The 24798-nt window shown below is 45.2% G+C and overlaps 1 protein-coding gene across 1 annotated transcript in view; it reads right to left on the bottom strand.

Moving 5' to 3' along the window:
* The window catches only part of LOC124779384 (ras-GEF domain-containing family member 1B-like), a 318387-nt gene that overhangs the window by 40325 nt on the left and 253264 nt on the right, over positions 1–24798 (bottom strand). The window contains exon 6 of the mRNA XM_047253708.1: positions 7511–7713. Coding sequence (XP_047109664.1) covers positions 7511–7713 — 203 coding nt within the window. The remainder of the gene's footprint in view (positions 1–7510; positions 7714–24798) is intronic.

Here is a 24798-nt window from a genome sequence, read left to right as displayed (position 1 = left end):
GCTTAACAGAAAGTCACAGAAGACCAAGACAGACCAAGACGTTGCAAGTGCCGTATTTCATACGACGGGTGCTTCGGGAATTTTAACAATACGCACGTTCTCTGTACTTCTTACATTTTGCCACACGTACTGTAGTGCTGTGTGGTACTGGGAAATTTACTGTACGTGTCGTAGGTCTCCCGAACAGTGTAGAAGTAGTCCGTGGCAAACCACTGATTTCTGGAGCTACGTTTCCGCCTTAATATTGGCAAGATTACTGTCCCTCTCAACACACACTACACATTATAAAGCGATGGGTAGTCAGGACCGCAAAGACAATCTTTTACTGCCACGTATTCCATAACTTACTGACGGCAAAGTGAATAGGTAGATTCAGGAGTTCTGATAGAATTTATACTGTGTGCTGACTGTCATGCATGGTAGATCGATAGCCTTAACTGAGTGGTTCATATTTAAATGTCTTTGGTTCATAACCCTAATTGACAGAAAAAAATTCAACTGAATTTCGCAGGCATGTAATATTGTTCTCATAACACTTAATTTTTTTGGAAATTTTCATATTTTTTTGCTATGCATGTTGAATACAATTCCTGGCATGGATACCTGTCGATGAATTCTATACGCACGAGCACTTAGCCGTTAGGGCACTAACGTTTGTAGCATCACAGGAGCACACGTAGTTTACACTGACGTAATACGTCTTTTATGGGACTGCTTTATTAAACCGATATGTAGAAATTCCCATAGGCTGTATTGCATCATTCTGATTACATCACTTATAGTAGAGATTGTGCTACTGCAGAAGACGCAGGTCAAAGCTACTCGCAACAGGCAACAAACAAGTAAAAGGTTACGTTTCAATACGAAATAGTGCACCAGCCAAATATTTTTAAAAAAAAAAGTCTCTTGAACGTCCATGATAGTGTACTTATAACAACGGAAACAAACTTCTCATGCAAAATGCAAGCAAATACCGACTATCATAAAATTATTTCCACAATTTTATATTTTTAGGGAAAAGCAGTATTTTGATATCTAAAGTTTCTTCTTGTAAATCAGCTTCAATTAAATAATGATTCCAAATCAAAAGAACTGGCATCCTGCGAGCTACAACATTTAAAATTCTACTCCGTTAATTCGTGGATCTGGTCTCCATCCAGCAATGTTATTTAATTGCCTTTTGACTCACAAGTGATGACGCTCATGACAGAACCCCTTCAGTCAGAAGGGGCAGTTGTTGCCAAGCTCTCTCGCCTCCTAGATGATTTTCCTGAGTAATTCGACGTTGTCAACATGTTTCTCATGTTGCCTTGAACTGCAAGTGAGAGCGTAAATTGCTAACAGTACTTCTCTGAATTAACGAAATGACCTCCAACAACGGAATAATTTTCTGACATTTAACTTAAGAACTTTCAACTGCGGAATGCGCAGTTCAGTAGACAAATACCAGTATAAAGTTCCGCATGCGTGAAAGCAGAACAGTTTTCGAAAAATGTGATCCAATTTTATAAAGAACGTAACCTCACATTTCAGGTTAAAATTTATATGCGAGCTGTTTTTAATCTAACAAGAAATGTTTGTAAACCACCATAATTTACCATTCCGGTGCACCAAATAATAATAATAATGAAACTTCCTGGCAGATTAAAACTGTGTGCCCGACCGAGACTCAAACTCGGGACCTTTGGCTTTCGCGGGCAAGTGCTCTACCAATTGACCTACCGAAACACGACTCAGGCCCGGTACTCACAGCTTTACTTCTGCCAGTACCTCGTCTCCTACCTTCCAAACTTTACAGAAGCTCTCCTGCGAACCTTGCAAAAGTAAAGCTGTGAGCACCGGGCGTGAGTCGTGCTTCGGTAGCTCAGTTGGTAGAGCACTTGCCCGCGAAAGGCAAAGGTCCCGAATTCGATTGTCGGTCGGGCACACAGTTTTAATCTGCCAGGAAGTTTCATATCAGCGCACACTCCGCTGCAGAGTGAAAATCTCATTCTGGAAACATCCCCCAGGCTGTGGCTAAGCCATGTCTCCGCAATATCCTTTCTTTCAGGAGTGCTAGTTCTGCAAGGCCCGCAGGAGAGCTTCTGTAAAGTTTGGAAGGTAGGAGACGAGGTACTGGCAGAAGTAAAGCTGTGAGTACCGGGCGTGAGTTGTGCGTCGGTAGCTCAGTTGGTAGAGCACTTGCCCGCGAAAGGCAAAGGTCCCGAGTTCGAGTCTCGGTCGGGCACACAGTTTTAATCTGCCAGGAAGTTTCATATCAGCGCACACTCCGCTGCAGAGTGAAAATCTCATTCTGGAATAATAATAATGTCGTGTGGCAAGGGCCTCCCGTCGGGTAGACCTTTCGCCTGGCGCAAGTCTTTCGAGTTGACGCCACTTCGGCGCCTTGCGCGTCGATGAGATAAAATAATGATGATTAGGACCACACTACACACAGTCCCTGAGCGGAGAAAATCTACGACCCAGCCGGGAATCGAACCCGGGCCCTTAGGATTGACAGTCTGTCACGCCGACCACTTTTTTTTTTTTTTAATTTCATTTTGTTCGTTTTATCTGGTCTGGGCGGACGTCGAAAGACACCCGTTTCAGGTCGTTGTTGATCCATTAACTCAGTTTTTTTTTGTTACAGAGGGCAGCTAGCCCTCTGACCGAACACGCTGAGCTACCGTGCCGGCTGCTTAACTTCGGTGATCGGACGAGAACCGGTGTATTCAACATGGTATGATGGTATGGCCGTTGGCATCCACTCAACTACCGGGGGCGGTCACCAAATAATGATTTCGTATCAATAAACGCGAAAAGCGTCTGGGTGATAATCTACATTCATTTGAAGTATGCAAAAGCTAGTTTTACTTTACACAAAAAATAAAAACAAATGTTGCCAACTGCTGTGCTGATAGGCATTTCTCCACCCTTGGCGTATACACGTCTCTGGGAACGTAACGTAACTGCTAAAGAACGTCACACGCTGCAGCAAACTTTTCTTCTTCTCTTAAAGTCACGGTCTTCTGATCTCCATGCGGTCTGTGCCAGTGTCTGTGACTGTACCACATACATCCAACAGTCTCAGTTGTTAGTTGAATGTATTCAAATCCTTATTTTAATACAGTTTTTGTCTTCTACCTTTCCCCGGACTACCACGGAAATTGTTACATGATGTCTTAACACAGGTCTTATCTTCCTGGCTCTTCATAGTCAATGTCTGCCAGATATTTCTATTGTTCCCGATTCTGCGGAGAACTTTCTCACTCCTCTTGTCTTATCAGTCCAATTAACTCTCAACATTCTTCTTAGCATCACATCTCGAACGCTTCGATTCTCCTCTTTTCCGGTTCTTCCAATGTCCATGTCTCACTTCCATACATTGCTGTAATACAAATGTACTTTCTCCGAAATTTCTTCCTCGGACTAAGGCCGATGTGTGATACCAGTAGAGTTTTGTCGGCAGGAACGTCCTCATTGACTGTGTTAACCTGTTGTTACATCTACATTGCTTCGTCCGTCGTGGATTATTTTGCTTCCAAGGTACCAGAATTCCTACAAATCGTCTACTTTGCGGTCCCCAGTTATAATGTTAATCGCTAATCTCATTTCTCCTAATTCTCACCACTTTCGGATTATTCTCAATCTATTCAACAGGTTCTGTAATACTCGCTCAGTTTCACTGAAGAAAGTGATGTCACCATAGAATCTTATCCTTTCACCCCAAATTTTTATCCAACTTTGTTTTGTCCCTTCATTGCCTCTTCGATAAAAACAGGGTGAATCACCTTAAATCTGTATCGCAAATATTTCGGAAAATGAAAGTGCTTTGATGTGTGGTTTTCACAGAATGGATTTTTAGTCAGGGGCTCGTACTGTTAGCCAGTAAACAGATTCTAATATTACTTAGATAGTGTATTTTTGTGCAAATTTACACTTTTTCAAACGGAACAATGCCTGTTGACATTAACAAACTACATTACACTGTCAATGGTGGTTGTTGCAGGATTCTAGTGCGAGTCGTTTAGGAGATATCGTATTTTGAAAAGTTTCGCTATCAACACTTGTTTGTGCCATTCAACCTGCATAGTTGTTAGGTACGATGTTGTGTTTCCTTACAGTGCGTGTGTATGTTCCTTCAGTGCATTGCCGCTCGCTAGTTAGTATATTACAGTCCAAGCAGTGGGTTGTGTGTGGACGATGTGATTTACCAGTTCAGAAAAAGGCAAAATGCTCAAGGTATATGGAGAACGAAAGAAGAATGCAGTTCGTTCTTGTTCGGTGCGTGCTACAAGATATCCCAATAGACGTCAACAACCTCTGCATTTCTTTATGAGCTTGAAAGTTCCTGGCAGATTAAAACTGTGTGCCGGACCGAGACTCGAACTTTTGCCTTTCACTGGCAGATGACGTACACCAGGCATTCGCCATACCCACACCCAGTCATCGGATTGCCACATTGTGAACCGTGATTCGTCACTACACACAACGATTTTCCATTGTTCAGTCGTCCAATGTTTACGCTCCTTACACCATGCGAGGCGTCGTTTGGCATTTACCGGCGTGATGTGTGGCTCGTGAGCAACCGCTTGACAATGAAATCCAAGTTTTCTCACCGCCAGCCTAACTGTCATCGTACTTGCAACGGATCCTGATGCAGTTAGGAATTCCTGTATGATGGTCTGGATAGATGTCTGCCTATTACACATTACGACCCTCTTCAACTGTCGGCGGTCTCTGTCAGTCGACAGACGAGATCGGCCTGTACGTTTCTGCGCTGTACGTGTCCCTTCACGTTTGCACTTCACTATGACATCCGAAACAGTGTACCTAGGGTGTTTAGAAGTGTGAAAATCTAGCGTAAGAAGTAAGACACCTGACTACGTTCGATGTCCGTAAGTTCCGCGGAGCGTCCCACCATTCTGGTCTTTCACGATGTCTAATGACTACTGAGGTCGCTGATATGGAGTACCTGGCAGCAGGTGGCAGCACAATGCACCTTATATGAGAAACGTATGTTTTTTGGGATTTCCGGATACTTTTGATCACATAGTGTATGTTGAATAGTAGAGAAGGGTGACTACATTTCTGTCTTATAATCTTTTAATACGAGATCCTTTCCTTGTGTCTCCCATTTTAATCTGTTGTTCTAGACGTTGGATATTAGACATCTTTCTCTTTAGCGACAACAGAAGTGCAGAAACCAGTAAGTATAAATTGTTGCCACAAGGAAATAAATCCTTAATGAAAATTCTGAGAACTTTGCGGACTCAGAGAGTGAGGCACGGGGCGATATTACACGCCCGGGTTGGCGGCTATGCGGAGCCTCGCTGCCCGCCTGCTTTAAATATTTAAAGCGGCTGCTATTGCCGCCGCTCCTGCTGCTGTGGCCGCAATATGAGCGGCCGCTGTGTATTTTCTCCGCTGGCGCCTTTTGTCGCGGTTTCCGCCTCGTGTAAGTAATTCTGGCGACGGGATTAGAAAGGCTCGCGGCGTGAAGGAGGGGCGGGAAGGGGCGGGGGAAGAGAGGCCTGCGGCCGAATTAAAGAAAGGGGCGGAGGCTCGGGCTGGAGACGAGGTTTTTGTGGCACGCTGAGTTACGGCGCCCGGCTCACCATTGTGCGCGACACCCAGGCCCGCACCTGGGGCTGCAGTTTGCCGGTGGCGACCCCGCCAGGATGGCGTGTCCTCCGGTTATGTCAGCCGACTGTTACCCGCGCTTAACTCCCAGGTGCACAAATTCTAAATTTGCGCAAAAATCGCTTATCACGAGGGAATGACAAGAGCGAACTGACAATTGTCCCTAATGTTTTATTTTACCAATTCTGTGTTTGAAGATAGATACATTGCTAACAAAAGTTGGTGTTACTAGAAAGTATAATGACCTGTAGGCAACCTACAGTACAGTGCACCCCAGACAACGTTCTTCAGGAACAGAACGGTAAAAATTCTACACAAATGAGTACCGCACAGGGAACAGCGATCTCTCATGGTCTTTACCAAGAGCAGCAAAACCAAAATAAAAATAATACAAGTGGCACCTTCAAGTGGCTGAAACAGCAACTGTTGACATTTTTCACGGTAAATGATGACAGCCAAAACTGTTGCTGTATAAAGATTTATTAAAAATTCTTGACCACGGTTTCGGTATATCTAAATATACCTTCAGCAGAAGTAAAATACCTAAAATTACATCCTGCAATGGAGATTAATAAAACAATTATGCCAAAGGCGTCGTCAGTAGTTAAAACATCATCTCCATTTATACGTATAAAAGGCGTCGCCAGTAGTTAAAACATATCCCCATTTATACGTATAAATGGAGATGATGCTTTAAATACTGACGACGCCTTTGGCAGAATTGTTTTATTAATCTCCATTGCAGGATGTAATTTTAGGTATTTTACTTCTGATGAAGGTATATTTAGATATACCGAAACCGTGGTCAAGAATTTTTAATAAATATTTATCCTGCAACTGTTTAGGCTGTCGTCATTTACCGTGAAGAAAAGTGGCACTTCAAAATTCCAGTTGCCAACTAAATTTTGGGCCTAAAGTGAATATCTTGCAAATAAGTGTAAGGACTTTCCAAAGACAAATGCGATTACCTCAGTAGACCGGGTGTTGATCATACCGTTGGTGTTTTAGCACTTTAAGATACTCGTCGTCAGCAGGAAATCCTGTACCAAGAATTAGTACTAAGTGATACGAGCGGATAACGCACATACCACCTGCCACCTACGGATCAACTACATACATCAGAAATGATCTCAATCACTATAGAATAATTACTGAACTAGTTTCCTGAAAGATGAACAGAGTCAAAATACGGTTCCACAAAATAATAAGGAAGAATTTCTTTCGTACAAACATATTCAAATTGTGTCCTGAAGACTTCGCAGAAGAATGTTTTGTTGGATCAGGGGGTGTTAATGACTTACTATAACATGGTTGCAAATATTTTTTTTTTCGTAACATTCGACGCCCTATACAGTTCCATTCTAACGTAATCAAATAGAATATAGACTCGACGATATGAGTAAGTGCAACAGAAAGAAAATTAAATAAGGTAGGTTCTGAGCTTTCATACTGTGGTGAAAAAGCACAATACCCTTGCTCTTCAAATCTTCGAGTTAACTTCAATTCCACGTATCAATTTGTTTACGTCTGTAAAACACGTATAAAAAGCTCTGAAGGTGACGTATCTTTACCGGCAAAGTAAAAATACTCGAAATACGCTAAGCGTTATACGGGCTTAAATGGACCGTCCTAAAATCACGTGAGTTGAGCTGCAGGAGATGCTGGAGCATCCGAATGCTCACTCCATAGATATTTATACTTAATGGTCCATCGTCTTAAGAGGAACGTATGTTATGTTCTTCAGTTCTGCTCCCATACGTAAGCGTCCTTAGGCCCTATGTAGTAGCTGGTGATACCAGACTCTACTTTGAACGCGATTACACTCGAGATGACAAAAAGTCAGCTGATGGAGGATGGACGAAGGAAGGTGGACGGTGGTTTAACTCACTTGTTGGCGCAGCCTTCGTTGAGGAAGTAGAGGTCCTTGACGAGCAGCGAGAAGAAGGGGATGACGATGCGCTGGCGCTCGTCTGTGGCGCCGGCCGACCGCCACATCGCCGCCTTCAGCGTCGACCTGTAGCTGCTGAAGTTGGACGAGGGGTCCATCTGGTGCTCCAGGATCGAGAACTTGGCCGACTGCACCTTGCTCCACTGCAACAAGCGGTGAAAGCACCCGACAGTCAGTACGCGCGCGCAGTGAAATATCCTTATACAGGAGCTGTTTTTCTCACCTTTAGGACATACACATCCAGTTTTGCACTTACCGCGTGTACACATTATACATGACAATATAGTACGAATAATATTTGCGAGGTTCATTCCGTAAGTCATGGCAACTACAGTATATCGTGCGAAGATGTAGCATCACCGTAATCGCAGTAAGTACATTGGATAGCCTGAGTCAAATATTACAAAAATCAGCTGAGAGATTGAGGATGGCTCGGTACCAGCGCCTGAAGCATTCAGTTTGTCTATGCTACAAGATGGATTCTCACCCACCCACTCTACTTACCAGACTCCAGTCCATTCGACTTCGGCCGGCCTCGGTTCTAGGCGCTCGGTCCGGAACCGCACGACCGCTACGGTCGCAGGTTCGAATCCTGCCTCGGGCATGGATGTGTGTGATGTCCTTAGGTTAGTTAGGTTTAAGTAGTTCTAAGTTCTAGGGGACTGATGACCACAGATGTTAAGTCCCATAGTGCTCAGAGCCATTTGAACCATTTTTGTGTGTGTGTGTGTGTGTGTTTTATATATTACTTCGACCCCATTCCACAACTGACTCTTTGTAAACAGGTCGTATATCTCGACGGCATTTCGGCGACAGGTGGTATACATTAGCGCAATTCCAATGGCATTCACTGTCTTCTTCATCGTTGGCAACGCTGTGTGTTGCTCTGAGGGATTAATTCGAGGCACAGTAATTGATTTTGATTGAATTTTCTTTGCTTCCCCTTGTATTCGTGAACAATAACAAATTTCCAATGTGATGTTCGATTTCAAACTTTCCGTGACCTCCTATACTCGACCCCTGTTTTAAGTTGACATTCAGACACACTGCTGTACCGCTGGTCGGAGTGGCAGAGCGGTTCTAGGCGCTACAGTCTGGAACCGCGCGACCGCTACCGCTACGGTCGCAGGTTCGAATCCTGCCTCGCGCATGGATGTGTGTGATGTCCTTAGGTTAGTTAGGTTTAAGTAGTTCTAAGTTATAGGGACTGATGACAGAAGTCAAGTCCTATAGTGCTCAGAGCCACACTGCGGTACCGGTTCATGGCACATCGTGGAATTCTCATGTTGTCGCGTTATTGAAAGATATAGGCTACCATGGTTGCCATGGCTTATGGAATCACTCTCATATACCAATTATCATCATATTCACTGCAAGAGACCGAACCTTGTACCAATGGCATGATTAAAGCGAGCATGTAATGGATAAAATATGGGGAACATGAAGTACAATGTGAAACACTTTTTCATTTCTAAAGACTACGAAAACACAAGCATAATATTAGAAACACAATTATGATGTTATTAAAAATATGTAATTTATTATGGGCACTCACATTTTCACGCTATCGGTAAATAAATGTGAAAACGTTATTTCGATTAAAAAATTAAGATTCACTTCAACATTTGTTAGTTAGCATTTCAGTTTAATAATAAATAAAGAATGCAAAAAAATTTGAAAAACCTCCTACAGAGAATCGAACCAGCGACCTCTTGATTTCGAGAGTAGCTCTTCAGCTATGTGAGACTCACTTACCTGCCGTGAAATGTTCTATAGTTAACAGCACTCCGACAACTTCACAGTCGACTTTTCCGAATGTTTTTGAGAAATGCGTCAAACTGCACTTACCGCACTTCAAGTCCTTAACTGTGAACAAAACTGAAGAGGACCAGAATCCGTAAGGTCACCTTGTCAGTTTCCAGAATGTAATTATGTGTGCATTTCAGAACCCGCACCTTGCAGGTAACTTTTTAAGCAGCTGGGAATATTAACCACTGTCTTAAAGGACATATATTCACTTATGAAATTAGTTGTCATCAATCCATATATGTTTGAGAGTAACACAGAAATTCACAAGCACAACACTAGAACGAAAAAGATGTGCACTATCCTTTAATGAATCTAATTTCGGCACAGAAAGAAGTGAATGCAGCTATAAAACTCCTTGTCCCAGGAGAATTGGTCAGTATACAGGGATATGACAGTAACGCTCATACGAAGCAAGAAAGCCCCATCACGGACTCTAAAATTCAAACCTAAAGAACTTAAAAATTTAAAATGCTATCATACTCTACTCATTAAGAACTATAATCTTACGTTAATGTTAGTGTATATGTTTTGAGGCAGTGTAATACAGTGCGCAAACTACACGACACTATATTTATCGATTATTTCAGAATGAGAACACTTACGGACTTCCAAAAACTTTACACATAATTTCCAGCCTTTTTAGAATCTTTTTCTCGTTGACCTACCGTCTCCCCCATCCCCCCTCCCCCTTAATGAAAGGAAAAAAAGTTTACCGCTTACTCCGTTTTCACTGTTCAAGCAGTGAAACTGCAGAATCAGGCATCATCTTTTAATTTATTACTTCTTTAATACTGAATCCACTCATAACAAATTTTTGAAAAAATGCCCATACATACCACTAAATGTATCTGCAAAATTATATTCTCGCACGACGCATATTTCAGGATATGGCTTTATAAACATTAATATGCGTGAAGAAACGACGACCAGAATTCAGTTGTTTATTACAGACAAACTATGAGAGATACAAACACATTACGCATATCACTGGACAGAGGAAGTTTCAATTTTCGTCACATCTGTGCTGTTGTTTGTTTGTAGCAACATGGAAACTATACCACAAGAGATATCATTTTATGTGCTGGAATTTAGGAGAAGTCGATACATTGTTAAAGTGGAATGTGCATTCCGCCATCGATTCAACAAGAAGCCGCCTCTGCACAAGTAGATTTATGACTGGCATACAAAATTCTTGAAACCTGATTGCATACGCAAAGGGAAGACGCCAGTAGAAGAAGTCCAGGACAGCAACGTCAGCTTCCTCAAACAAAGCTATGGCGTCTTCTGAAACGATGCTTGCGTATGAAGGCTTACAAGTAGCAGTTACTGCAGTAGTTACGTTCCGGCGGAACAGAAGGAACGAATTTTGCATTCCAGTTCTCCAGGATATGGCAGAGGACACGAAGGGACGAATCAAAGTTTCATGTATCGGGTAAACTAAACACCCATAACTTAAGAATTTGGGGGCCACAAAGTACTGGCATCATCAAAAAAAGAATTGTTCAAATGGCTCTGAGCACGACGGGACTTAACGTCTGAGGTCCAGTCCCCTAGAACTTAGAACTACTTAAACCTAACTAACCTAAGGACATCACACACATCCATGCCTGAGGCAGAATTCGAACCTGCGACCGTAGCGGTCGCGCGGTTCCAGACTGAAGCGCCTAGAACCGCTAGGCCACCCCGGCTGTCCTGGCGTCATCGTCGAACATGAAAGAGAGTCACTGGTATTGAATGTTTTTTGCCGTTTTTGTTCACAAAGTTTATGAGCCTTTCTTTTGTTGCGAAGGAAACTGTGACAGGGGGGTTGGGTTGTTTGGGGGAAGAGACCAAACTGCGAGGTCATCGGTCTCATGGGGTTAGGGAAGGACGGGGAAGGAAGTCGGCCGTGCCCTTTCAAAGGAACCATCCCGGCATTTGCCTGGAGCGATGTAGGGAAATCACGGAAAACCTAAATCGGGATGGCCGGACGCGGGATTGAACCGTCGTCCTCTCGAATGCGAGTCCAGTGTGCTAACCACTGCGCCACCTCGCTCGGTCTGTGACAGGAATGTCGTACCTGGGCATACTGCAAAATTGATATTTCCCTCACACCAAGATTCCAATGATTTTCACTTTTATGCATCGCGGCCCCCCGCGACACTTTCACTTTGAGGGGCGACGTTATCTTAACAACAGCATCCCACAACGTTGGATTGGAAGAGGCGGACGGCAAGATCTGGTTCACTGCTTTCGACCTCCGAGGTCACCGAACCGCGCGCCTAGTGATTTTTTTTTTCTGTGTGGTACATAAAAGACAGTCGTTTTTTCACCTGTGGAAACTACTGCTCAAGAGCTGAGTGTAATAAATCTAAGCTGTCTAGTCAATAAACACGGATCTAGTCATTCGTGTGTGGATAGAAATGGACTATCGTTTCGGTGTTTCTCGAGTAACGCATGGTTCTCATGTTGAGTGTGTGATATAGTGTCTGTGCGAACATAAAACTTGGACGTTTGCTCTATCCAGTGGCTTGCGCAACGTGTTTCTTCTGTCTTTCATACGGTGATGAAGAAAACAAAACGAAAGAAAAGAAAGAACACCAAGAAAGAGTTGCGCGACATAAAAGAAAAATTGCAAGGCTGTTCCTACATCTGAAAGGTGATCACTGTTCAGATTTGAAGGCAGCAAGAGTGACGCTACTAGCGCGACTATAGGGATGCAAATCAGGTTTGATTTAAATACACTTTGAGGAGTTAGGTCAGGTTTGCTTTAAATACACGCTGTAACGGTCGCGGAAGTAGAAGCCATTATCAACACCTCACCGAGTTTGACGGAGGTCGTCTAATTGGGCTACGAGAAGCTGGATGTTGCTTCTGCGATATGGCAGAAAGACTTGGTGGGAGTGTAGCCACTGTACATGATTAATGACAGCGATGGTTACGAGAAAGTACAGTCGCAAGAAGACTGGGCTTCGGATGGCCACATCGTACTTCCGAGACGGAAGACCACCGTTTTCGGCGTATGGTTCAAATGGCTCTGAGCACTATGGGACTTAACATCTTAGGTCATCAGTCCCCTACAACTTAGACCTATTTAAAGCTAACTAACCTAAGGACATCACACACATACATGCCCGAAGCAGGATTCGAACCTGCGACCGAAGCGGTCGTGTGGTTCCAGACTGAAGCGCCTAGAATCGCTCGGCCACTTCTGCCGGCTTCGGCGTATGGCTCTGGCACATCGTACTGCATCTGCAGCAGCAATTTGAGCAGCCGTTGGCACTACAGTGACACAACGGGCAGTTCCAAATCCATTACTTTAAGGACAGCTCCGAGACAGACTCTCTGTAGAGTGTATGGCACAGTTCCCAAACCACCCCCATTTCCAACTTCAGTGGTGTCAAGCTACAGCTCTTGGGAGGGCAGGGTGGAGGTATATTGTTTTCTGATGGAAGCTAGTTGTGCCTCTGTGCCAGTAACGGTTGCATGTTGGTTACAGTTGTGGACATGCTTGTGGACATGCAGCCAACCTTTCTATGTGCTAGACGCACTGGACTTATGGTCTGGGACGCAATTGCCGGCCGGATTGGCCGAGCGGTTCTGGGCGCTTCAGTGCGGAACCGCCCGACCGCTACGGTCGCAGGTTCGAATCCTGCCTCGCGCATGGATGTGTGTAGTGTCCTTAGTTAGGTTTGAGTAGTTCTAAGATCTAGGGGACTGATGACCTCAGCTGTTAAGTCCCATAGTGCTCAGAGCCATTTGAACCATTTGGGACGCGATTACATATGACAGCTGGTGCACTCTCGCCGTGTACCCCAAGCGCCCTCAATGCAAATTTGTGCGTCAATCAGGCTATTCGACCTGCTGTGTTGCCACTCACGAACAGCATTCCAGAGGTTGTTGCCAACACGATAACGCTCGCCCACATACCTCTGTTGTAAACCAACATGCCCTACAAAGTGTCGACATGTTGCCTTGGCCTGCTCGATGACCAGATCTGTCTGCAGTCGAACACATATGGGAGACCATCGGACGACAACTCCAGTGCCATCCAAAATCAGCATTACCGTCTTGACCGACTACGTGCAACAGGCGTGTAACTCTGTCCGATAAGCGGACATGCGCCACCTGTACAACACACGCAGCTTGCCCGCTCGCATTTCACATTGTGGCGATCACACCGGTTATTAGTGTACCAGCATTTCACATTTGCAAAGGCATTCCTCGCGCTTGCACTAACCTGTCGTCTTGCAATGTTAACACGTAATTAAATATGTTAGGTAGACAAATGTACTCTTGCAGTTTCATTACCTTACATTTGTTATGTTTTGGTTCAAAAATGGCTCTGAGCACTATGCGACTAAACTTCTCAGGTCATCAGTCGCCTAGAACTTAGAACTACTTAAGCCTAACTAACCTAAGGACATCACACGCATCCATGCCCGAGGCAGGATTCGAACCTGCGACCGTAGCGGTCGCTCGGTTCCAGACTGTAGCGCCTAGAACCGCACGGCCACACCGGCCGGCTATGTTTTGGTACAGCTCCTTTTTTTCCCTCAGTGTACTTTATCTGTAATGAACAACTGAAATCTGTTCTTTCTTTTTGTATCACCCTGTACTTGGGAGTTCGACTTTTTAAAGAATCGGAGATTGGGAAGTTACCGGTTAACACCAAACATAATCGATTTTCCGTTTAACAAATAAACTCTTTTAAGCAAGAGTTCATCTTACAAACTCAGGGCGCACGGGAGGCAATTTTTGAGGACTGCAATGTCCCTGACACTACTTTCACTTCATGAGGAGCGCCTCAGTCCTCTGAGACTTGGCACACAGGGTGACGTCAGCAGTGTTACAGCCTTCCTCTCTCCAGGTTTGGTACAACCACTGTAGTGTTTCGCGAGCAAGGCGAGAGCAGCGCTGCTTGATGCTTAAGACCGCACGTGACCTGCATTCCGGATCGGAAGCCCCACACACACCCTGACGTATGGTCCTCTAAAGCACACCGGTCCAACTTCTGAATGTCCCCCGCCCCCCTTCCCTCCCCCAGGCCAAACCCACCATCCTTCCTCCGTTCTTCTGCAAGCGGTCCACCATCGAGTTTAAAATAATTTCGTAACGGCAGAAATCATCATACAGTTTGAGTTGTTATCCACATTGGTTCGTGTTCTCAGAAATGATTTTAGTACATGTTTTGCACAGTTACCTGTCATTACACAGACATTTTAAAGCAAGTAAATCCGTCTCCGTTACCGAAGCCGTTAAGCAAGCCTGTGATACTCGAACTGGAAGCATCCGATTCCAGTCCTGGTGGCGGGAGAAATTCTCCCCGCCACTGTTTGACAGGCAATGGGAGGAGAGTTGCCGGGGTAAACTTCACGCTCACCAGACGGCCCCACGGTCCTGGACTGAACTCCAAACCTTTCTCGGTGTCTCATGAAATGGGGGCACGTGACGCTCATGACTGTGAACCGTCCGTCAAATGGGGACTTTAAGACCGGCGGCCCCCTTGTTGCTATTCGAGTTTAGGCACAGTGATCCACTGTATGCTTTCTCTCGTCGTCACATAGCACAGACATGACAGCACTATACACCCATCCCATCCGTTATAATCATTGCCTTCATGTAGAGTACCACTGGTGTACATCCGTTAGTGACATGGTTCCACGTCGATGGTTGCTTACTTCCGCACGACTGGCAAGTGTCGTCGTGGTTGAGAAAGGCCTGTAAGGCCGAAATGGTCCAAATGGTTGAGATGGCTCTGACCTCAATGGGACTTAACATCCGATGTCGTAAGTCCCCAAGACTCAGAACTACGTAAACCTAACTAACCTAAGGACATCACACACATCCATGCCCGAGGCAGGATTCGAACCTGCGACCGTAGCGGTCGCGCGGTTCCAGACTGAAGCGCCTAGAACCCTCGGCCACAGTGGCCGGCTGGCTCGGGTATGAGGTAGAATGAACCAGCATTTTTACATAAGATAACTTTTATTGGCGAAATTGGCCAATTGTGCGAAATGTAATAATGTAAATACGAGGGACGTTCAATAAAAAATGCAAGCCTTCTCTGCAAGTTTGCCTCATTCAGGATTCTCTCATTATTCCCCACTCCTTTGGCTACAGGAACCTATTTTGAACGTAGTCTACGTTCAGTGCGACGGCCTTACCCTAGGCTGCTTGGGGGACCTATCTTCCCACATGGTACCACTCTACTGGTCGACATCGGATAGGCGCTACAGTCTGGAACCGCGCGACCGCTACAGTCGCAGGTTCGAATCCTGCCTCCGGCATGGATGTGTGTGATGTCTTTAGGTTAGTTAGGCTTAAGTAGTTCTAAGTTCTGGGGGACTGATGACCTCAGATGTTAAGTCCCATAGTGCTCAGAGCCATTTGAACCATTCGACGTAGGAGTCAACGTCGTGCTGCATCAATGACCTCCCCATCATCCACGTACTGCTTCTCGCGGGATGCACTCTTCATTTGGTCAAACAGTCGCTCTTTACGGTCTTTGTTACGTGGCGAGGAACCCAGCGGGATACACCGTTGAGTACACCAACTGGTGGGCTAGTGTGTCACCTCTACCAAGAGAAATCTAACTAAGCAGCGAGGTGTTGTGATCCGTCTATCACCTCGAATAAGAGCGTCCTCACGTCTGTACTTTACAGACGTCTCAGCTGTGTGCAGCCGGCCGGATCGCGGGAGAAGGACAGGTTTGCGCGACCACGTTGTGATGGTGACGCCTCGCCCAACGACTCACCGTGCTTTTGTTCACTGCCATGTCTCCGCATACATTCTGCAGGCGGCTATGAATGTCTGTGATGCTCTGGTTTTCCGCCTAAAGGAGCTCGTGACAGCTCCCTACTTAGAGTGCACCACCAATTTCAGCCATTTTGGTGCGGCCCGCCACGAATTCCCATTCTGTGCTAACCTCTTCATCGGAGCAGCAATTGCAAGCAACATCCGAAGTGTATCCCAATCTCTGTCTTCCTCCACGGTGTTTATCCTCTACGTCTCCCTCTAGTACCATGGAAGTTATTCGATGATGTCGTATCTTATGTCATACCCTCCTATCCGTTTTTCTTGTCTGTGCTTCCCATATATATACCTCCCCTCGCCTATTCTCCGGAGAACCGCCTCATTCCTTACCTTGTCATTCCATCCGATTTTCAGCAACCTTCTGCACCACCACATCTCAAATCGTTCAATTCTCCTCTTTTCCGGTTTTCCCACAGTCTGTGTCTCAACACCAAACAACGCTGTGCTCCAAAAGTACATTCTCAGAAATTTCTTCTTCAAATTAAGGGCTACGTTTGAAAGTAGTAGACTTCTCTTGGCAAGGAATGTCTTTTTTACCAGTGCAAATCTACTTTTTACGTCCTCCTTGCTCCGTCGGTCATGCGTTATTTTGCTGCCTAGGTAGCTGACTTCCGTAACTTCATCTACTTCGTGATCACCAATTCTGATGTGAATTTTCTCGCTTTTCTCATTTCTGGTACTTCTCATTACTTTCGCCTTTCTTTGATTTACTCTGTCCATATTCTGCACTCATTACACTGTTCATTCCACTCCGCAGATTCTGTAATTCTGCTTCACCTCTTTGACGACAGTAACGTCGTTAACGAATCTTATCACTGATATCGTTTCCTCTTGAATTTTAATTTCACCCTTGAAACTTTCTTTTATTTCCGTAATTGTTTCTTCGCTATAAAGACTGAACAATAAGGGCGAAAGATTACATCCCTGTCTTACATCCGTTTTAACCCGTTTTTCTTCTCCATTCTTATCTATACTACTCTTGTCAGCAACTTGGATGCATGAGCTGTTAACCTGATGGTGCGATAAATTTCGCAGATGTTGGCTCTTTCAATCTTCGCAATTGTGTGGATGACCATTTTTCCGAAAGTCTGATAATATATCGCCGGATTCATCATGAACAGACGTCTTGTTGCCGCTTCCCCTCAATGACTAGAAATTATGGTGGAATATTATGAATCCCTTCTGCCTTATTCGACCTTAAGTCTTCCAAAGCTCTTTTAAATTATGATTCTTATACTGAATCTCCAATATCTTCCATGTCACCTCCTGTTTTGTCTTCTAACACGTCATCAGACAAGTCTCCCCCTCATAGAGCCCTTCTGTGTAGCCTTCCCACCTACCCTCTCCCTCCACTATATTTAACAGTGGAATTTCCATTGGACTCTTACAGCAGTATTACGACTCTTGCATTTATTTTGATTGAAGGTAGTTTTGACTCTTCTACATTCTGAAGCAGTACTTCCTACAGTCATTTCTTTCTCCATTTCTTCAAAGTTTCCATGTAGGCATTTCACCTTAGCTTTCCTGCAATTCCTATTTATTTCATAGTTAAGTGACTGGTATTTCTGTGTTCCTGATTTTCTCTGAACATTTTTATACTTCCTTCTTTCGTCGGTCAGCTGAAGTATTTCACCTGTTACCCATGGTTTCTTCGCAATTACCTCCTTTGCACCTATGTTTTTCTTTCCAAATTGTATGACTGCCCGATGCCCATTCTTCTTCAACTGAACTGCTGAACTATTTCTAATAGATCTGTATCCTAAGGAACTTCGAGCGTATCTCTTCATCCCTTAGTAGTTCCGTATTCCACTTCTTTGCGCACTGACTCTTCCTGACCAGTCTCTTAAACTTCGGCCTACTCTATTCATCACTACTAAATTGTTATCTAAGTCCACATCTGCTGCTGGGTACGCCGTACAATGCAGTATGTGTTTTCGGAATCTCTGCCTGACCATGATGTAATTTAACTGAAATCTTCCTGTATCTCCCGGCCTTTTCCAAGAATACCTGCTTCTCTTGCGATCCTTGAACAGAGTATTCGCAATTACTAGCTGAAATTTGTTGCAGAACACAATTAGTGTTTCTCCTCTCTCATTCCTAGTCTAAGCCCATATTCTCCCGTAACCCTTTCTTCTGCTTCTTGCCCTACAACCGCATTCTATGCCCACATAACTATTACATTTTCATCTCCCGTTACGTATTGAATTACCCGTTCAACATCCCCATATATTTTCTCTAGCTCTTGATCTTACGCTTGCGACGTCGGCATGTATACTTGAACTATCGTTGGTGGTGTTGGTTTGCTGTCGATTTTGATGAGGACAAACCTATCACTGAACCGTTCACAGCAGCCCACTCTTTGCCCTACCTTCCTATTCACGACGATTGCTACTCCCGATATAACATTTTCAGCTGCTATTGCTATTACCCTATACTCATCTGACCAGAAATTATTGTCCTGTTTCCATTTCACTTCAATGATCCTCAGAATATCTAGATTGAGCCTCAGCATTTCCCTTTCATCCCTTTCAAGGTTATCTACCTTCCCTACCGCGTTCAGACTTCTGACATTCCACGCTCCGATTCGCAGAACGTTATCCTTTCGTTGGATATTCAGTCTTTTTCTCATGGTCACCTACCTCTTGGCAGTCCCCTCCCGGGGATCCGAAGGGGGATTACTCCAGAATCTTTTGCCAATGCAGAGTTCATAATGATATTTTTTTCAATTACAGGCACATCTGTTATAGACACCATACTGCGGCCTATGTTTAGCAGCTCCATTTATCGGAACTTCATGAATCTATAAGGGATATAGCGGGAATATTCTACGATGTCTCACACGAAATTCTGAAATTTTCCAACGAAATTAGCCGAGAAAAAAAATGTGTTGTACCACTTATTGAACGCTCCTCCGACTTGTTAATTAACAGCCGAAGTGAAACCATGGCACTGTTCTTAAACATCATTACAGTGACCTCACCAGACAAAACAGAAGTTTCACATAACGTGAGGAAAAAGGCCATTGTGCGCCTAGGAAGAAATCTTTTCCCATTAAAAAGCTGAACTTACCCATCAGCTAGCAAAACTTTACAACTTACTCTTTTTCTCTACGTCTCGTGAGTAAGTCTCTTCATGTGTGGATAACTATTCCAATCTATTTCCATTTGGATGTGCTTACTGTACTCGTGCCTTATTGTACCTCTACAATTTTTACCTCCCAACTTCCCTTCATAAATAATGAACTCCTTCTTGATACCTCAGTATGTTGTCTACCAATCTCTCCTATCTTTTAGTCACAATCTGCCACAATGCTTTCTCCCCCCCCCCCCCCACCCCGGCCCACCTCCAGATTCAATAGAACATCTCTTATTTAGCTACCTCACCTATCCTTCAACATTCTTGCGTAGTACCAAATTTCAAAAGTTTACAGTCTTTTCCCGACTGTGGTGTTCATCGTCCATGTTTTACTTCCACACCTACAGCATGTAAAATATTAAATGCCACAGTTTCGCGAACGAGAACATGAGCTAAATAAAAGCGTTTCATCTTATTGAATGAAGTGGTCCGAACAATCGTGTTCAGAGTGTTTGAGTAACTGGTATGCACACAGGGGATTCATAATTTTTACAGCTGTATAGCAGGAGCACAGAGAAAACTGACCCCACTGAATGTGAGGCAGAAATGCGTGTCGTTTGTAATCTGTTCACCACAAATGGTAACATTTCGCCTTTTAGCCTACTCGTGCCATTGTGTACTTATTTATTTAAAACGTCAATCGCGGTGCGACTCTGCAAATGTGATTGGAATTTAACTGCTGCATGCATTTACCGCTGTGTTATTTCTTCCGATTTTACACATTAGCGTGGTCAGTGAATAGCCAAATACTCGCGACCGGCAGTCTGGTGTGCGTGAAATAAAACTAAAAAGGAAACTAAATACAAAAGAGTCGCCCTGTAAATGCGTACAAAAATAATACAGCACGGACGGCACAAATCCTGACCGCAGATGATGTTTTCGGTAAATAAACACGATCCAGCGCATTAGGTGCAAAAAGCGGCGTGTGCGTTCAGTCGCGACGACATCAGAAAGAACCTCCGCGCAGCAGCTGCGGCACCCCACGGGAAAACCGCGACCGCTACGGCGTCGGAAATTCTACAGCCGCAAACAGTTCGTGCCGGACTGCAGTAGGTACTGCGTCGGCCCGATTTCTGGGGCCCATGGCGCGAAAAAGTTATGTGGCCAATGTCTGTGTTCCCCGCTAATTCCCCATTCCACAGATTCAGTCTACTGCTTTGTGACGGAATTTTCATGAGGCGTTTGTTCACACTGCATTTCTTTCTTCCACTTTCCTTCATTAATCTATGTTACCTGAAGTAAGGAAATTTATATGTACACTCCTGGAAATTGAAATAAGAACACCGTGAATTCATTGTCCCAGGAAGGGGAAACTTTATTGACACATTCCTGGGGTCAGATACATCACATGATCACACTGACAGAACCACAGGCACATAGACACAGACAACAGGGCATGCACAATGTCGGCACTAGTACAGTGTATATCCACCTTTCGTAGCAATGCAGGCTGCTATTCTCCCATGGAGACGATCGTAGAGATGCTGGATGTAGTCCTGTGGAACGGCTTGCCATGCCATTTCCACCTGGCGCCTCAGTTGGACCAGCGTTCGTGCTGGACGTGCAGACCGCGTGAGACGACGCTTCATCCAGTCCCAAACATGCTCAATGGGGGACAGATCCGGAGATCTTGCTGGCCAGGGTAGTTGACTTACACCTTCTAGAGCACGTTGGGTGGCACGGGATACATGCGGACGTGCATTGTCCTGTTGGAACAGCAAGTTCCCTTGCCGGTCTAGGACTGGTAGAACGATGGGTTCGATGACGGTTTGGATGTACCGTGCACTATTCAGTGTCCCCTCGACGATCACCAGTGGTGTACGGCCAGTGTAGGAGATCGCTCCCCACACCATGATGCCGGGTGTTGGCCCTGTGTGCCTCGGTCGTATGCAGTCCTGATTGTGGCGCTCACCTGCACGGCGCCAAACACGCATACGACAATCATTGGCACCAAGGCAGAAGCGACTCTCATCGCTGAAGACGACACGTCTCCATTCGTCCCTCCATTCACGCCTGTCGCGACACCACTGGAGGCGGACTGCACGATGTTGGGGCGTGAGCGGAAGACGGCCTAACGGTGTGCGGGACCGTAGCCCAGCTTCATGGAGACGGTTGCGAATGGTCCTCGCCGATACCCCAGGAGCAACAGTGTCCCTAATTTGCTGGGAAGTGGCGGTGCGGTCCCCTACGGCACTGCGTAGGATCCTACGGTCTTGGCGTGCATCCGTGCGTCGCTGCGGTCCGGTCCCACGTCGACGGGCACGTGCACCTTCCGCCGACCACTGGCGACAACATCGATGTACTGTGGAGACCTCGCGCCCCACGTGTTGAGCAATTCGGCGGTACGTCCACCCGGCCTCCCGCATGCCCACTATACGCCCTCGCTCAAAGTCCGTCAACTGCACATACGGTTCACGTCCACGCTGTCGCGGCATGCTACCAGTGTTAAAGACTGCGATGGAGCTCCGTATGCCACGGCAAACTGGCTGACACTGACGGCGGCGGTGCACAAATGCTGCGCAGCTAGCGCCATTCGACGGCCAACACCGCGGTTCCTGGTGTGTCCGCTATGCCGTGCGTGTGATAATTGCTTGTACAGCCCTTTCGCAGTGTCCGGAGCAAGTATGGTGGGTCTGACACACCGGTGTCAATGTGTTCTTTTTTCCATTTCCAGGAGTGTATGTAAATGTGGTACATATATATTTTCTTTGGCTGGGTCGGAAATTTTCTCCGCTCAGGGACTGGGTGTTGTGTTGTCCTAATCATCATCATTTCATCCCCATCGACGCGCAGGTCGCCGAAGTGGCGTCAACTCGTAAGATTTGCACCAGGCGAACGGTCTACCCGACGGGAGGCCCTAGCCACACGACATTTCCATTTTTATGAGAGAGATCAGTATCTGAAACATTAATATCTGTGTAAAATCAGAGAAACGGACGTGGATGGAATGAACACGTAAGGACGGTAAGAGGGAAGGCGAATGGTCCACTTCGGTTTATCGGGAGAATTTTAGGAAAGTTTAGCTCATCTAAAATGGAGACAGCGTGAAACTTTCTGGCAGATTAAAACTGTGTGCCGGACCGAGACTCGAACTCGAGAGCACTTGCCCGCGAAAGGCAATGGTCTCGAGTTCGATTCTCGGTCAGGTACACAGTTTTAATCTGCCAGGAAGTTTCATATCAGCACAGACTTTGCTGCAGAGTGAAAATCTCATTCTGGATGGAGACAGCGTGTAGAACGCTAGTGCAACCCATTCTTGAGTACTGCTCTGTGTGGGATCCCCACCAGGTCGAATTAAATGAAGAAACCATAGCAATTCAGACGCGGGCTGCTAGATTTGTTACTGGTAGGTTCGATCAGCACGCAAGTATTACGGAGACGCTTCAAAAAATCAATGGGAACCCTGGGAGAGAAGACGACTTTTCTTTTTTTCCGCGACGCACTTTTGAGGAAACTTGAGAACCGGCATTTGAGACTGACTACAGAACGATTCTTCTGCGCCTATTCACATTTAGATTACGTAGCACGAAGATACGATTAATTAGGGGTAGTACCGAAGCATTTTTTATCACTCACTTCATTTGTGAGTGGAACAGGAAAGGAAATGGCTAGTCGTGGCACACGGTAACCTCTGCCACACGCCATACGGTGACTGGCGGGTTATGTATGTAGGTGTAGCTGTGAGTGAAGGAAGGTGGAATAGAAAGTGTGCGATTTTCTGGTTTCTGAATGTATGAGAACGAGGATTCTGAACGACTGAAGATCTGTCAGTGAGAAAGGTGTGTAAAAATGGGGTAAACAAAGCGTGATTACAAGAAATTAGAGTTGTTGAGATTCTGTAAGCGATTTCTCATCACAGGAGAGCTCATGGGTGAGCTATATAGGATGGTCGGAAATAGTCTGGAAAACTTGTAAATGGTATAGGCAGAGTAGGTTGCGGTGAGAAGTAATTGTTAAGAAAAAAAATTCTATATTTTGCGCCGTTTCCGAGTTAATGAGTATTGAAGTTAGTCAATGAGGCGGTTGCGCGCCAAAATCCAACCGTCCCGCCAGATACAATAAGTGTCAGTTGTTCTCACGGCGTAGACAATGCCGCACGATGATGATGTTTGGTTTGTGGGGCGCTCAACTCCGCGGTAATCAGCTGCCGTACAAATTCTCAGTCCGTAAACGGTCCATACTCGCCACTTTCACGAATGATGATGAAATGTTGCCGACAACATAAACACTCAGTCCCCGAGCGAAGAAAATCCAAGAGCCGGCGGGGAATCAAACCGGGGACCCTCTGATCCAGATGCAACAACGGTAGCCACTAGACCACGAGCTGCGGACAATACCGCACGAGACAGCTCAAAGTTTGGCTCGGGTTCGATCCTTACTACCGTCTCATATCCAATTTTTGTATCGCTCTCTTGTTTGGTTTTAGGAAAGAAGACATGTGGCGAAACCATCCCTGCCAGGCCGCTTGAATTTGGGTGTGAAACGGTCTGGTTGTTAGCTTCAATGCTAATGGACTCGGAAACGGCGCAACGTATTGATTTTTTTCTTAACAATTACTTCTCACCTCAACCTATCCTGCTTCTACTCTTAGATTTTCAGACTGTTTCTGACCGCCCTGACGGAAGAATGTGGCGTTTTACTGAATTACGGTGAGAACTGTTTGATTACTAAATAATATTTTTTCAAGAAGTAGCGCATCTAATTTCTTTATGTGTCTTTTCTATTTAATAAAGAATTGCGCCCCTGTAATTATACATCGGGCGTTGGGATCAAATCTGATTGAAAATCGGTGACTGTAAGTGAATGGAGAGACGTCTACAGACGTTAAAGTAACCTCTGGCGTGCCACAGGGGAGTGTTATGGGACCATTGCTTTTCACAATATATATAAATGACCTAGTAGATAGTGTCGGAAGTTCCATGCGGCTTTTCGCGGATGATGCTGTAGTATACAGAGAAGTTGCAGCATTAGAAAATTGTAGCGAAATGCAAGAAGATCTGCAGCGGATAGGCACTTGGTGCAGGGAGTGGCAACTGACCCTTAACATAGACAAATGTAATGTATTGCAATTACATAGAAAGAAGGATCCTTTATTGTATGATTATATGATAGCGGAACAAACACTGGCAGCACTTACTTCTGTAAAATATCTGGGAGTATGCGTGCGGAACGATTTGAAGTGGAATGATCATATAAAATTAATTGTTGGTAAGGCGGGTACCAGGTTGAGATTCATTGGGAGAGTCCTTAGAAAATGTAGTCCATCAACAAAGGAGGTGGCTTACAAAACACTCGTTCGACCTATACTTGAGTATTGCTCATCAGTGTGGGATCCGTACCAGATCGGTCTGATGGAGGAGATAGAGAAGATCCAAAGAAGAGCGGCGCGTTTCGTCACAGGGTTATTTGGTAACCGTGATAGTGTTACGGAGATGTTTAATAAACTCAAGTGGCAGACTCTGCAAGAGAGGCGCTCTGCATCGCGGTGT

Source organism: Schistocerca piceifrons, chromosome 1, assembly GCF_021461385.2.
Source record: "Schistocerca piceifrons isolate TAMUIC-IGC-003096 chromosome 1, iqSchPice1.1, whole genome shotgun sequence".
Classification (NCBI taxonomy): domain Eukaryota; kingdom Metazoa; phylum Arthropoda; class Insecta; order Orthoptera; family Acrididae; genus Schistocerca; species Schistocerca piceifrons.
The sequence above is the reverse complement of the archived record's forward strand: the minus strand, read 5'-3'. Positions and strand labels throughout refer to the sequence as shown.